We start from the raw sequence: 15,076 nt of genomic DNA, 5'->3' as shown, positions 1-15,076 counted from the left end.
TCACGAGTTACACTACACTGGCAAATTAATTACGTCCTTGTCCGTTTTACGCCCATATATGGAGATCCCTGTCCCGACTCCCGATGTCATCAATATTAAGCGCATATCTGGGAATGCCCATATATGGGCATGTGCTGACATCACATTGTTTTTTTATCATGCAGGGTCTGGTGCAACTGGTCGATATACATCACTGGCCAGATGGCCAAGAATTGGCGCGACCTCGCCCTTTAGGGAAAGGTCGCATGTCGCCCTGAGGTGTCTTACTAGTAAATACATATTTATAACTATCATGTTTTTATTAACGCATTCATTCCATGTTCATCACCACCACTGTATACCTGTGCCTTCCTGTCTTAGGATACATGGTAATGGTCGTTATCTGGCGTGCATGTCAGTTAATCCTCACCACTGTGTGACAGAGAGTGTGGGCAAAGGATGTGATAAGAGACCCCTCTGAGCTCCACCTTGCAGTCAGAACACATGCATGGACCTTTTGGTACATGTGCCTGTATGTGAAGCAGATTAACCAATATTCTAAAAGGTTATTCTGATTGATATTCAGATTCATTGTATTCATTGTACGGATCCAATTCCTTTTAGGAAGGGACAGGAGTTGAATCTGACGATAGGGCAAATGTATCTCAAGCATATCTCAAGCATGCACAAGAAGCTACATGGTTTTCAAATATATCTCTTTGGAGGAGCAAATTAAGGAGGAGCAAATGAAGGCAACTCACATACAGTAGGCTAATTCCTGGCTGTAACCTTTGCTGTCCTCCTAGGGGTCATTCTTCAAGCCCCACAGTGACAGCAGCCATATCAACATCATGATGGATAGATCACTGATGAAGTCTTGACGGGAGCTGCGTGTATCAATATAAGCTGTCTGCCGCTGGAGACATGGACAAACCCTTCCTGCCTATATCAATCTATTACTGGCACCCACTGCTGTGACACCCGTCACAATCAGCCATGCTGTTTTCCATTTACACCGGCCTGGTCTGCAGACATATGTCAAGATACAATTTGCACAATCCACTTTTATGAGATGGGAGAACATCAAGGGAATGGGTCAACGCCACAAAATAGAATATATGAACCTTATGGAGGGAGGCAGGAAAACTTGCCAGAGCCATGCTATAGCCCATAATGTGTTTAGAGAAAAACTGAGGCCTTTATGAGGCTATCCATCCAACTCACATTGTCGGGTTGAAATCACAGAGCAGCAGTTAACATGACAGCCTGATGTTTTTTTTTTTACATTTGTGATTCAGGCATTTATCCACATTATCAAGACTGGTTTAGAGGATTTAATGCAATGCAGCATTCTGCCTAGCAGCTGAAACCGTCCTAGAATTCAGCCCCAATACAGCAGACAGATTATGAAAGGATGCTGAGATTAACTAAAACGGAACCCTGAGGCTGTAATGTGCACCAAGAGTGTCACTGATAGGCCGTGTGTCTGTGTGCGTGTGTGCGTGTGTGCGTGTGTGTGTGTGTGTGTGTGTGTGTGTGTGTGTGTGTGTGTGTGTGTCTTACCCTGAGCCAGCATGCTGAACTCGAGGAAGAGAGCTATGTGGTAGAGTTCCATAGCCTCCTCTGTGCGTGTGCTGGCTCCTCTCCCCCCTGCCACCAGGGCTTGCACCTCCCCCAGGCTGCCTGCAGACGGGCTGCCCCGCAGCACCAGACCCAGCTCCACTGCGTCCGTGTACATGCAATGCAGGATAACCCGCACATACTTCCGTGGGATGATGGACTCATCCAGCACGATGCGCGTGGGCGTCTGCAGCGTGCGCTCCGTCATCTCCTCCCCTGTGCGGATGCGTCTCTGCAGGAGGTTCCTGAAGAAAGGCGAGCGTGCCGAGAGCACCGCCTTGTGGGCCCTCAGGTCCTCGTCCGGGCCACTCGGCCCCACGCTGCCTCCCGGCCCCGGCGCCCCGGCTCCTCCCCCGTTACAGCTCTCCGCCATCTCGGAGTCTGAGGAGAAGCTGAGTAGAGCATCGTAGTAACACATGTAGTCAAACAGCCCCCTCATATCTGCCTCCAGGGAGTTGGGCGTTCCAAACTCCTCGCTCAGCTGCACCAACACATCCACATTCTGCAGCCTGGCATCCTCCGCCCCGCTCACGCCAAACTCCCCGGTGTACAAGTAGTGAAGTAGGGCAGAGAACATGGGGACGTCAATACCCGCTGTCGCAATGTCCATGAGGACCTCCGCTCCATAACCCGGGGAGGAAGACAGCAGCGTCTTGAAAAAGGGGCAGCGTGCCGCCAAGATGGCGCGGTGGGCAGGGAAGCACGTGTCCTGGAAGATGAGGTCTACGTCGGTGCAGTACTTGTGCTGGTAGAGGGCAGCCAGGTTCCGCTGCAGGCTGGGTGCCTCAGCCCGTGCCAGGCTGGCCTGGAAGCTCAGCTCCTTGAGGGCAGCCGTGCCCTCGTATTCCTCCACCAGGGCGTTGGCGTCGCGAACGTCCCACCCTGACAGGAGTTCACGCATCTGGCGAGCATGGTCGGCCGAACGGCTGGACTTCCTCCGTTTGATGAACCTCCTCTTGAGAGTGGCCAAGCCAAGGCTCTTCTTCTTCCTGTCTGTGGGACGCTCATGGCTGTGTTCCAAGCTGTAGAGCTTTGACTCCCAGCCGTAGCCCTGTTGAGAGTAGGACGAGGTCCCTGCAACACATACACACAAGTAAAGGTTAGCTTTGTGTTGTGCTTGGACAAACAAAAAGCTTTACATATGGTCTACACCAGACATGTGTGGCATGATGTTTTCATAATTGTCCAGCTGCATGATATTGTCCTCTAAGCAATTTCCTAATAACAGCCGCCTTCTATAGCCATTTGACCCTAGGCCAGCGTACTCATTCTTGGGGGAACATTTTCTCAAAACAGAGGATCTACAAGCATTGTGACCCGTTGTGAGCTTGGCGTAGAGCAGACCAAGTACAGCACCACCCCAGTCAACAAAGTATTCGATTTCTAAGTATAGAATGTTTAAGTGGCTAGATGTTGAATTTAATAATGTTAACACATCTTCACACTGACTGGTGTTTAGTCTGCAGGACTGACTGGTAGAAACCCAATCTGTTTCTACCACTCTGTGGTGTGACCAGCTAAGCCAGGGCAAACACACACTACCCTGACCCAGCTACCAAAGCATGTGGATCTATTTCAACAGAAAATTCAAGACATCTCCATGTTTCCTTTTTTGCTAAAAACATCAGCAAACTCAAGTCAATCAAGTCATATAAAACTTTGTCCTGCTTTGTGCCACTCAATGGACTTGAGTCATTGTTGGCATTAGAGGAGGGACTCTTACGTCAAGAGGAAGCCTGCCTCTCTCTCTCTGTCACCATGACCCACATAGTAATCATTCTAATACTGTGACTGTGTACTGTGACTCCAGCCTGGGACAGTTCGGCCAAGGAACCCCATGGCCCAGAGCAAACCTCAAAGCTCTCACAGACTGCAATTTATTTTTCCTACCTACATTTTCAAGCATGGGAAAAAAAACATCTGAATAATTGATTTAACTTCTTGGTAAACAGTCATTGATTAAAATCCAATTATGGCCTCTAAAGCAGGAACATCCACATTTCTTGGGGCAGTTATGGCTCAGGAGGTTGACTGGCCATTTGGGATCCGAGAGGTTCCTGGTTCAATCCCTGGCTATTCCTGGCTTTGTGTCGAAGTGCCCTTGAACAAGACACTGAAACTGATGGGGTGGTTTTGGATGACAGCTTCCACCATCAGTATGTGAATAGGTGAATATGTGTAAAGCACTTTGGATAAAGGCGCTATAGAAATGCATTTTCTTTTGCACAGAGGGCCACAGGCCAGGTTTTAACATGGTCAGTGGGCCATGTGCCAAATGGATTCTAGTGGACATCTGTTGTATGCCTCTTAAATTGCATTACAATCGGCAAGCTATCACAAACAATTCAAAAACCATACAGCATCCATTGTGATAAATATACAAGAATTTGATCAAATTGGTGATAAAAGCATATAATAAATTTTTATCAAAATATCTGAATACTGTATCGCATCCAGCAATGGTTGTTACACCTAGCTGTTTGCAGCTGAGACACATAATCTACAGTAAACCAGAAAGTGTAAGCTGTCTGTGAACATTTTCTGTCTAGGTTCAACCGAAACAATATTAGCAAGCAGTGTTTTCACATGCTCCCCCAACACTTTTGTCGAGCAAATAACAAAGTACCTGATTCTAACAAGCAGCCTATGGACACAAAGACACAGCATTAGTATCATGACTCATGACACTTATTACTTACCAGCCCAACAACTTGTTAGCACCCTTTATCACAATCTCATCAACAGTTACTGTACAATGCAAAGAACAACAAGGCCTATTGGGCAAACAACCGTGAACTAACAAGGTAAGCTAACTCTGATTTAGCTTCACATCACTGTTACATGCTGATTGCATTTACTGTACTTATCTACAAACACACCTGGTTGCAATTCAATTCAGTAATATAGGGGTTGCCTGGTTGCTCAGGCAGTTAGTGCACATACCACATGCTGCTTGTGAGTGGCAAGGACCCGAGTTTAAATCTGACTTCCGTCATGTCTCATACGTCTCGCTTCTCCTTGACCTGTTATCCTGTCTCTCCACATTCTACTATCTAATAACGAAAACATAATTGCTCCGCCAAAATCTCAGTATACAGCCAGACTTTGAACAGACATTCTCTAAAACGCCTTAACACCATCAGAACAAACATACAGGCGTCAGGGAGGCATTCAGAAATGGCCATCAATAACACTTTCGGGCCTCCAATGAGAATTAACGAAAGAGATTGATGGATATGAATCTGGATTGGGAATAATGGTACAGGCAGTTTGACGATGGTTGAGCAGTTCCCTGTGAGAAGCGCCAGAGAAAATAAAAATCTAATGGAATACAGCTTGAACATTTCCAGTCAAGCAAATCAGTCACACATGATTTTTGTTACCGAAGTGATAGGCAGGGGAAAAAATAATGTTTGACTGACGGCGATGCGTGTAAAGCGAGCATCTATCGATCACGCACTAATTGAAAATGCATTCATGAAAAAAAACTGCCATCCGATGACATTCAGTCATCACAAGCCAATGATTCAAATCACAGCATATTGTGTCAATACAATGACCTACCTATGAATGTCTGCTGGGCCTGTGCATTTCCCCCTATGCGAGGGGAGCATGAGTGCGGATAGCTTGATCCATTGGCACCCATCCTCAGTTCTCTTCACTTGCTGTTTGGGGGTCCCCCCTCCTGCTGAGTCATTCTGCCCAGGCAAAAGATTCCAGTCCTCAGCAGTCTGCGCAGTGGCTCAGGCGCTGGTCCTCTGAAGCCTCTTCAGAGCCCCAAGCCCAGCTTGCCATACCTGGGAGAAAGAAGATGAAAGAGGGAGGGGAAAGACAAAACAGAAAGGAGTAGTTTTTAAGTCCGAGTGCTTGAATGCTGAATGTTGAGTAACCTCCCTGTGAGGATTACAATGTGATGACATGGTTTTGTTTTTTCTTTCTTGGGGGTGGGGGGGGGGGAGGAGGTTGTTACTGTGAATGATGGTAAAACGAGTTAAATGCATAGTATCCACTAGCTTTCACATCGTTTCAGCCGCATTGATTTCAACTGCAAACATGAATCAAAGCTTCCTTGACCCTAACAGGGGGTCCTCCAAATCTTTGTGTGATAGAACATTTCTTATCCTTTTTATATTAACCATGTGAACACTAGTGTCCTTATTCAGAGAACATTAGCCAAAAATAGCAGATCTACAAGCTTACAACGCCTCGCAACGTGAGGCGTTGTGAGCTTGTAGATCGGCCATTTTTGGCAAAGAGGTTTGGCGTGGAGGGGAAAAAGAGCAGACTAAGTACATAGTGAAAGGTCAACTTTATATTGACCGTTCAAGTGGTTAAATATCTGAAAACACAAATGGACATGAATCCAAAATACACAATGATTGTGCTGTCAACCGATTATATGGAATCTATGAAAAGGTTGTGGGGGTCCCTGCTTCATCTCTCTCTCAACTAAGGGGTCCTCGGCCTGAAAACGTTGAAGACCCCTCATCTATGCAATAGATTTTTCTCTCAGTCTTCCTTTTTTTATGTGACACTGCTCATCAGGAGGAAGAGCGTGTGTCTCTGTTCAGCCTCCAAACACCACTCCACGGTGTCTTAAGTTAACAGAGACTTCCTCTGCCTGGCCCTCAGGAAATACTGACTGGCAGGCAACAACAAATTTAACGCAGATGTACGGCGAGCTGAGCAGGAAGGCACGACCTAGCACCACCCACTCTACATAACTCCTGGTCCACCTCCCACACAACATCTCTCTTTACAGATCAAGCTCTGGCTTGACCCTGAAACACACTCTACTAAACCTGCTCAAACCTGACTGAGATGTTGCTCGTTTGACAGAAAAGTTTCACGCTTTTCAGACATGATTCATTGATCACCTGTGTGTGTGTGTGTGTGTGTGTGTGTGTGTGTGTGTGTGTGTGTGTGTGTGTGTGTGTGTGTGTGTGTGTGTGGCGTGTGCACAAAGATCGGTTTACCTTGCTTAACCAGATTAGTGGACACGATTTGTCATTCTGCGAAGCAAAAACAAAGCTATTTCACCCAAACCTTAATCCCCTTAATTCCTAACATCTAAACAGTCACATACACATGCACAGCTCCTCTCGTCTCTCTACTGGGAGGCCAGACTGAGAGCAGGGGTGTGATGGGAGATCTGCTTTATCTCAAACTGCAAGTTTTTTTTTCCTGCCCACCATGCTAATAAATCACAATGTCTGCCCCCATAGAGCCGCACTGACTGCAACCTCCCAAGGGCTCTATGGAAAAACCACAGCCTCACTCACACACACGCGTGCGCGCGCACACACACGCACGCACGTTGGTTGATCTTTATTTCATTAGGCTAGCATAAATAAGCCAAGCTTCACAGGGAATTCATTTGGACAAAATTGGAGATTTAATTTGAATATGTAGGATAGAGAAGCAACCCCTTGAGATGTGTAGTCTTGTTTACAAAGAGATGATGGGGGATGAAAAACAATGCAACCATCACACCAGTTGAACAGCACGAACACACTGGTTCTCTGCTACACAGAAGAACCAGAGCTAAAAACACACATCGAACTGTGTGAACTGTGAACCAAATTTCACTTCAGCTGCAGTGCAGGATGCAGAAAGCATAATGTTCAATAAGAGGAGTCCAACATTATCTTGTAACATAATCTCTCCGATCATGCTGAATAATTCCAGCCGCTTCCGTGAGTTGGAAACTCTGTGTGTGGCTGTTCTGAGTTCAGGGCAAGAACAGAGGAGGGCAATGCCACAGACGGGAAGGGCAGAGGCCAGCCTGGCTGGAGTATGCGTCTCTAATGAGAGCTGACAGGAGAAAGACTCACTCCCTACCCCCACAGATCTGCACCCTCCTTGCGCGCACACAACTAGAGACAGACACACAGTGAAAGAGACAGAGACGAACACATACAGTGAGAGACAGAGTCAGAGATGCCACCATCAAAACGCACACCTTGCCTTTACTTGGGTGGATCATTGTATTTAAATCAGCCACTTACAGAGGTATAACAGACCGATCTCCCGCCTCCCACAGCACATTACCATACAAAAACGCTTGGCAGAGTAACAGGACTGATGTATTATTCAAATGACAGTCAAGTCACTTTATCAATCATTTATATGGATTTCTTCATCACAGCTAGAAAAGAGGGAATAGGAAGGCATCTGGGGTTCTTTCTGTTCACACTGCCTTAAATTCAGCCTTGCCCTTCTTCAGTCCCAGTGCAGATCGTATCAGATCTTCACTAATGCCCATCGCCCCACACCATAGCTCAGCTACATAAACAAACACGACCAGCAATTTGCATGAGGCTAACAGCGGCAACGTTGATAGGGATGACCTAACAACGACTTGATACAGTTAAAACGGATGCAAAGAAATATCTCAATATCAATACCCAGGTCATACAAACAACATTGTTTTGCGTCACACCGTTTGATTAAGCTAGAGTCTTGTAGACTAATCGAACAGCTACAAATGCCTTCTAAATCAGAGGTTCTCAAACTTTCTCGTGCCAAGGACCCCCAAAATTATGTATTTGTACCCCTATCTGCAAATGTTTTGTGCCCCCCCTCCAGAAGTTTCAAAAAAATAGCAGATGCACAGTATCTATCTATCTATACAGTATCTATATGCTATTTTTGAGAACCACTGTTCTAAACCACTGTTCTAAATACTAAGAGTTTTCTGAAAAACCTATGTTGCTATAATCTAAAACAGGGTCTTCATTGTTTTCAGGCCAAGGACCCCTTAGCTGAGAGAGAGATGAAGCAACCTTTTCAGAGATTCCATATACTGTAGTTTAATCGTTTGACAGCACAATCATTATTGTTTTTTTGGATTCATGTCAATTTGTGTTTTCGTGAACTTGACCTTTCACTCTGTACTTAGTCTGCTCTTATTACCCTCTACACCCAACCCTTTAACTGTAAAAAAAGGTTTCTATCACACAAAGATTTGGAGCGACCCCTGTAGTAACTCTGAGGACCCCCTAGGGGTCCCGGACCCCCTGTTGAAGACGGGCCCTGATCTAAAATTACACAGATGCTGCCCCAGTTTTAATGGGTTAAAGTGGGATCCCATTCCCCCAGGGATCTTGGGAGGGGTGTTCCAGGAAATGCCCATCCAAATGAGTATTTTAATTTCACAATCATTCAATTAGTTTAAATAATTAAAATGGGGGGAACCATTTCTGACAATATGTTCCAATAACTCCACTATGGATCCTTCTCAATTATGACTTCTCTAGACTATTTAAAATGGAAAATTCCATGAATGAGGCGATGAAGAAATCAACAGCCTTTCACTTTTATTTATTAGGAGACCAGAGACATTTGTTTTTGCAGTCACCATGCCAGTATCACAGCCAAAATATAGAAAATTCTTGAATCCCACAATGCTACGTCCTAAAATTAGACAGTGACATTAAAGTCTCTCACAAACACAAGGCTTGTTACCTTTGCTTTCTGCTACACTAAATTCTCCACCAGGGAATTTCAGTCCTAATCATTATCATGTTATAACTTATCAGCTTATGATATCTCATTGGATCAAATACAAATTGGCTTAATTGATTTATTCCTTGACCTTCATAAAATGGAAGAAATAATTTAATTTCTAAAGAACCGCAGAGGACTTACCAACTAATGCCTTAAAAATCATTTGGTAGTCACGGGACAGCTAATCTACTCAGTCCATCGCCACAGTGTTTTCACATAAGCCTACCTGGAAGAATCTCTTTTGTAAACATTTCTGCAGTCAGATAAACTGTCAAATGACCAGTAGGAAGGACCGGTCTGTCATTACTTGCTTTGCCAACCAAGCTAGGTAGAAATAATACTGGCTGGGGTGGTAATCATAGACTGTGCGACACTGGATATTTGATACAATCATAAGCGTTCCTAAAAGGTCATAATGAGCAATGCGGTAGGGATCAGAAACCAGGACATTTAAAAACTGACTGACCTCAGAGGTATTGATGTGTGTGTGCACCGTCTCTGCAGCAAGTTGCGCAAGAGGAATATAGGCCATGAAGTACCGAAACAAAAATGGAATAAATTAAACCCTCTAAAATAATAATGATGTCACAATTTTCTCTGAAAGACTAAACTCTAGGGCAAAACCAGACTGCTTAGCTTTGCAATGCTCTTGCCAATCAGACCAATCAGTCTAACAGTGCATCCGGCAGTTGAACTGATTACAGTCTCTGTCAGGACAAGGACAGGAAACTATCAGAATGGACTGGGAAACATCAACACTAAAAAACGACAGAGGAAACACAAGTGTGAATGTATGTCACCAGATGACTCATGACAGTGAGCCTCTGGATTAACCCGTGTCAATGAGCACAGACAGTGAACCATGGCATTATCAGACAGAACTGAACCACATTAACCACAGCATCCCTATTTTTGGCAAATGTTTTTTCTTCTTCTTTTTAAAAAAGAAAATTCCACAAAAAGTAGCAGATCAGCTAGTTTCTCTATTCATGGTACAACAAATATATACGGCTTAAGTAACTGAACTTGAAGGTCAACTTTTCAGATTTTCTTTTTTATTTTTACCTTTACCTCTTTGTGATGATGACATGTCAATCTGGCATATAGAACGTAGTTCTAGTACGCCCAGCTAGCCTAGTACGCAAACAAGCCAAAGCGTGTTGTTTTATGTTTCCAGAGCCGTTAACAGTGAACACTAAATGCATGCATTATCAGAATGTCTTCTTGCGATAGGATTCATGTTCAAAATCGAACCATGTAACTCAGGATCCACATGGGAATGGCATGGCTCCGCCTCCAATATTAATCTTAGACCAGACTTCATGTGGCCATCCTGTGACCTCAGTCACCTGTCATAGATGCTATGACATGTCTCAACATTTGGCCAAGATTTCACAATCTGAGAAATTCATGATGACAACACTGGGAAAAAAATGCATGCAAATTATTCCAACCATCTTACACAAAACTGGTACATTTAAATAAGTGTTGGCTAACAAAGAAATGAAAGGTAACAGTGCTTTAATAGTTTATAGTGCACTGCACCATGACCTTTGGGTCTAAACATGACGTAACAATTCATAGACAAGAATGAACGAAGCACTCTCAGTCAACTTGCCAAGGGATATTAACAGGGGCATCAAGAGTGCACAACTGCACATACATACATTACACCCTCTCTTAATGACTATACAAACACAGCCAGAAGGTCCACCTCCAAATGGAATGAATGTGTTCTCGGAACACAGTGATGAGAGGCTGTTTTAAGTGAACTCTCTAATGCGTCTTGTTAAAGTTCTCTATCCAGTTGGCCAGTGTAAACACAGCATTCAGGCCAAAGTCCAGCTCAAACAACTACTGCAACAAGACAAGTACTTGTGAGCACACAGCCCTTCGTGATGCCATTCTAGAACTCTCTTTGACTATGCAACTGCAATAATTACATGTGATTATGTGGCCCTGGAGCACTGACATTATGCAAATTCTCAACCTGATGAAATGAACAAACTGAATGTTCATAAAGTCAGCCAAAACACCTATTCACCCAAAGCCATTATAGACAGGCAGGCAATAATGGGCGTACCTGTTAAATGGAGTGCTTGGCTTGCAGAATCCTGAGCCTTTACAGAATTTCAGTGAGATTACCAAAGGATTAGCACCTATGGGGACACTGCATATGGCTCCTCGCCATTACAATGATGAAACCTGAAGACAAAATGTACATTGACTAAAAACACACTGAAGACTTAAAACTCATTGAGCTCACAAAACAGAGTCACAACACATAAATCATAGGCAACACAGCTCATCTAAAGTATAGCTGAATAATAAGCAGTCATAACGCATAATAGGCTACTTAAAAGTATGTCCAAGTGTTATAAACAGCCAGGAGGAGTATGTGTAGTCTCCCTGCATTGAATGTTGAATTGAATGTTGGATTGGATCTTGATACATAATGGGGATTGTTCACCTCACATAAGCTTTAAGTTGAATATAACAGGATACATTGTTACCATAGCATGAACCATCAACAACTATTTGACACTGTAGCAATAACCAGCAACATGTAGGCTAATGTTGAACAGCTACACAAAACAATATACGATCATGCACAGAGCCCACTGGAAAGGAACGGGTCCTATAATGTGCTGAATGCAGCTTTTATAAAAATCAATGATGTGCAAAGGCTTTGTTGGTAGCCACGGAGCTATTGTTGCTTTATAGGCTTCTTGTAGGCTGTCGTTACACGGCGCAAACCCTATCAAAAGTGATTATCAGAACAAATACGTGGGGTGTTTGCTTTGTAGCCCGAAAATATGCAAAGAGTCGTCCGCATATTTTGTTACAGCCCAGCCACACGAAAAAATATCCACCCAGAGCCCTGTAATTAGTAGCATATCCTAATAGCCCTGGCTAAAAGGTAGGCTATCCGTGTTGTGTCGCTGTGACTTCAACCCCAGCGAAGAAGATTCACTTCAAGTGACACCAAACACAACTGTTGGAAGCGTATTTGGACATTATTTACCACAAACTCGACAGCGATCGATCCATTATTCCTCTGCTTTAGCTCTCGTAGCTTCCGTAGTTGTGACCCAGTGGAGCAGCCGACTCAAGTTGTCCCTGGCAGGCAGAAAAAAATGCAGCTCAACACCTTCTTTTTCCAACTCCAATCATTACGCACGGATCGACGTCAGCGTCCACGGTCCCGTTCCCGATCCGTTGTGATTCCCACTTACATCGACTTTTCGGCACATTTGCGGTATTTTCTGTCGACAATTTAAACTAAAAAGCGTTTTTTGTTCTCCTCGGTTCGGTTAGGTATTTCCCCCATAGCAGCACAACGCCTGGTTGGTTGGTTGGGTGCTTGTTATGGCCTCCTATCCCAGCGCTGTGTGCTGACTGGCCAAGAGGCCCGACAAGCACGGTATGATGTGGTAATAACACATTTGCGAGCGCCCTCTAGCGGTGCGTCAGCGGAAGTGCTGTTTATGTATTATGTGTACACTACAGGTTAGGTAAAGGCAGTGGTTGAAAAAGTACTCAAATGTTTTACTATCAATATTGCAATGTAGAAATACTCCGTTGCAAGTAGAGGTCCCGTATTAAAATGTAGCCTACTTGAGTAAAAGTATATAGGCCTACGTTTTGGCATCAACTGAACATAGCCTATAAAGTACCAAAAGTAAAAGTAGCCTATATTATTGTGCAGAATGTTCCATTTCTCAAGTTCAAAATGTATAAAAATCGTGAAGTGGTTAGTGTGTTTTGTTATAATAATCAAAGTCTACAAAGTAACTAGTAACTAAAGTTTTCAAATAATTGTAGTGGAGTAAAAGTACAATATTTGCCTCTGAGATGTAGTGGAGTAGGAGTAAAAGTACTGAAAACTGGAAATACTCCAGTAACGTAAAAGTACCTCCACAGTGTACTTAATTACAGTAGCCTACTTAAGAAAATGTTGGCCTACTTAGTTACTTTTCACCACTGAGTAAGCTAATTAAGATAATGCATATAAAACTAAGTTTCCTTGAAATTAAAATGGTTGAACTTGAGAATCACTGGCCTTGCTTTATACAGCCACGGACCCCCATGTGATAGGCCTACTTTAATCTCTGGTTAAATCTCTGGTGCCTCAATGCTTTAAGTGTATTTATTTGTACACTCACCAATGGGACCTTTAACCCTTCAAGGGCAAGGCCCCTGGGGGTCCTTGGACCTGAGGACAAGTGGTGTAAGTGTTTTATGAATTGAGTTCAAAAGGACCCCAATGCAAACCAGCCATTGCGCTTTCTTGTGGTTTAAATCACTCTAGTAGACCTTAATTGTATCTGCCTGTAGTCTACTTTTCATAGCCATATGCAAACTTCTAATTAAGTATTCAATCAAATCAGTCAGTCAATCAATCAATCAATCAATCAATCAATCAATCAATCAAGGTGAGTAGCATTTGTCTTGTATTCAAATGTCCTTTTATACTGATTTCCTTTTTCTCTATCTATGCTCTGTGCCTTAATGTCTAAAATGTTTTCTGTCTGTGTTTGGATTTTGGATAGGCCTACAATCATCATTGCATTATAGTTGCCTTCTAGGCTACTTTACACACATGGTTATCAATACGATCTTTTGATGAATAAAACAAAATTCGTGTTCGGCTGACTGTATTAGTCTAATATTTTACTTTCATTGGCATGCTCTCTCTGTGAGTTCAATTTTGACTATTCATTCATTGTAAAAACTAAAATGATAAGTTTGGCCCAGGTGCAACTGAGTGTAGTTCCACCAACTTCCATGCGAGGGCAACACAATACAAAAGATTCAGACTTATCCATTGATGGCATGTAATTAGTGTAGCATAGTAGAGATCAATTTGGAGTATTCTGAATTAACTTTCAGGCTATCTTCATATTTATAGTCAGTTGCCTGTCTGTTATTTACCCTTAATACATGTATTTGATACAGTCTAGGCTATATCATAATCCATGTATTTATCAAAGTGTGGTTGTGTTTTATGTAGCTATTTCAACTGTGCACAGTAACATTCTTAATTTAACCTTTCAAAAAAATATATTTGTTATAATGGATTTAATTTAACAGATGATTTTGCTGTGGGTAGATTCATGGCCCTCATCAGTTCAAATGTCATGTTCCATAATAGCTTATATGGTAGATAAGATGGTGTACACTAACCAGTCTCCCTGTTTACACTTTGATCTTCCATCTTGTGGGAGACATCAGTTGCAGATTACATCTAGCTGTGGTATGACTTTCTTTGTTGCAGTACTGTTTGTTTTTGCTCTCTTTTAATGGCCTCATGTCCTCTTTTGATATTTGATCAAACAAGTTTTCAACAGTAGTATATGATGAGCAATGTCTGATGTTCCACTAGATTAATTTACAAGTCTAGTGTTGGTAATTATTAAAGGTTACAACACAGGTGGCAGAAATGTCATGTGGATAATATTAAAATAAGAATACAATCAAATATGATAGACAGACGGTAGTTTAAGGAATAATTATATAACAAAATATTGGAATGGTGTAATGTTGTGTTGTCTTGAAGCAGTGGAAATCAAACATAATTGCCTTAGAGGAGGCAATTCTATTCCTGATGAGGGTCTGGTCACTATAATGTTTATCTCAGTCATCTTGGACCCCAGGAAGTGACTCCTCCCATGAACAGTGATGGTAATTTGATGAAGTCAAGTATGTCACAGGATGTGAAGATATCTTCTCAGAGGAAAGACTGTCTTCTAGTAGAGGAGAGTAACTTTGTCACAGCACCCAGAACAAAGCAGAGGGATGTTTTCTGTTCTCAGGGGATCCATGCTTGCCAGGTCTATGGTGCAGATGAAGGATGTTCACCAGAATAACAAATCAAACATCTACAGCAAACCACCAAAGGACAAGATTGGCCCTGTGGTAGGAAACAACACTGTTGATTATCTTATACTGAATGAACATTGTCGGT

At 43.1% G+C, this 15,076-nt stretch overlaps 2 protein-coding genes across 3 annotated transcripts in view; one reads left to right on the top strand and one right to left on the bottom strand.

Annotated features, from left to right (window-relative positions):
- The window catches only part of btbd7 (BTB (POZ) domain containing 7), a 25,243-nt gene extending 12,753 nt beyond the window's left edge, over nt 1-12,490 (bottom strand). For both annotated transcript variants that reach the window (XM_080749952.1, XM_080749953.1), the window contains exons 1-3: nt 12,134-12,490; nt 5,164-5,396; nt 1,543-2,673 (exon numbers count right to left, since the gene is read on the bottom strand). In XM_080749952.1, the coding sequence (XP_080606078.1) occupies nt 1,543-2,673; nt 5,164-5,245 (1,213 nt within the window). In that variant the 5' untranslated portion in view covers nt 5,246-5,396; nt 12,134-12,490. The remainder of the gene's footprint in view (nt 1-1,542; nt 2,674-5,163; nt 5,397-12,133) is intronic.
- LOC308305564 (transmembrane protein 179-like) overlaps nt 1-15,076 on the top strand; it is a gene marked incomplete at its 3' end in the record, with an annotated part of 467,552 nt that overhangs the window by 232,513 nt on the left and 219,963 nt on the right. The gene's annotated exons all lie outside the window — the stretch shown is intronic.

The sequence above is a fragment of the Nannobrachium achirus genome (assembly GCF_963921795.1).
Source record: "Nannobrachium achirus genome assembly, chromosome: 20".
Taxonomy (NCBI): domain Eukaryota; kingdom Metazoa; phylum Chordata; class Actinopteri; order Myctophiformes; family Myctophidae; genus Nannobrachium; species Nannobrachium achirus.
This window is presented reverse-complemented; position numbering and strand designations above follow the sequence as displayed.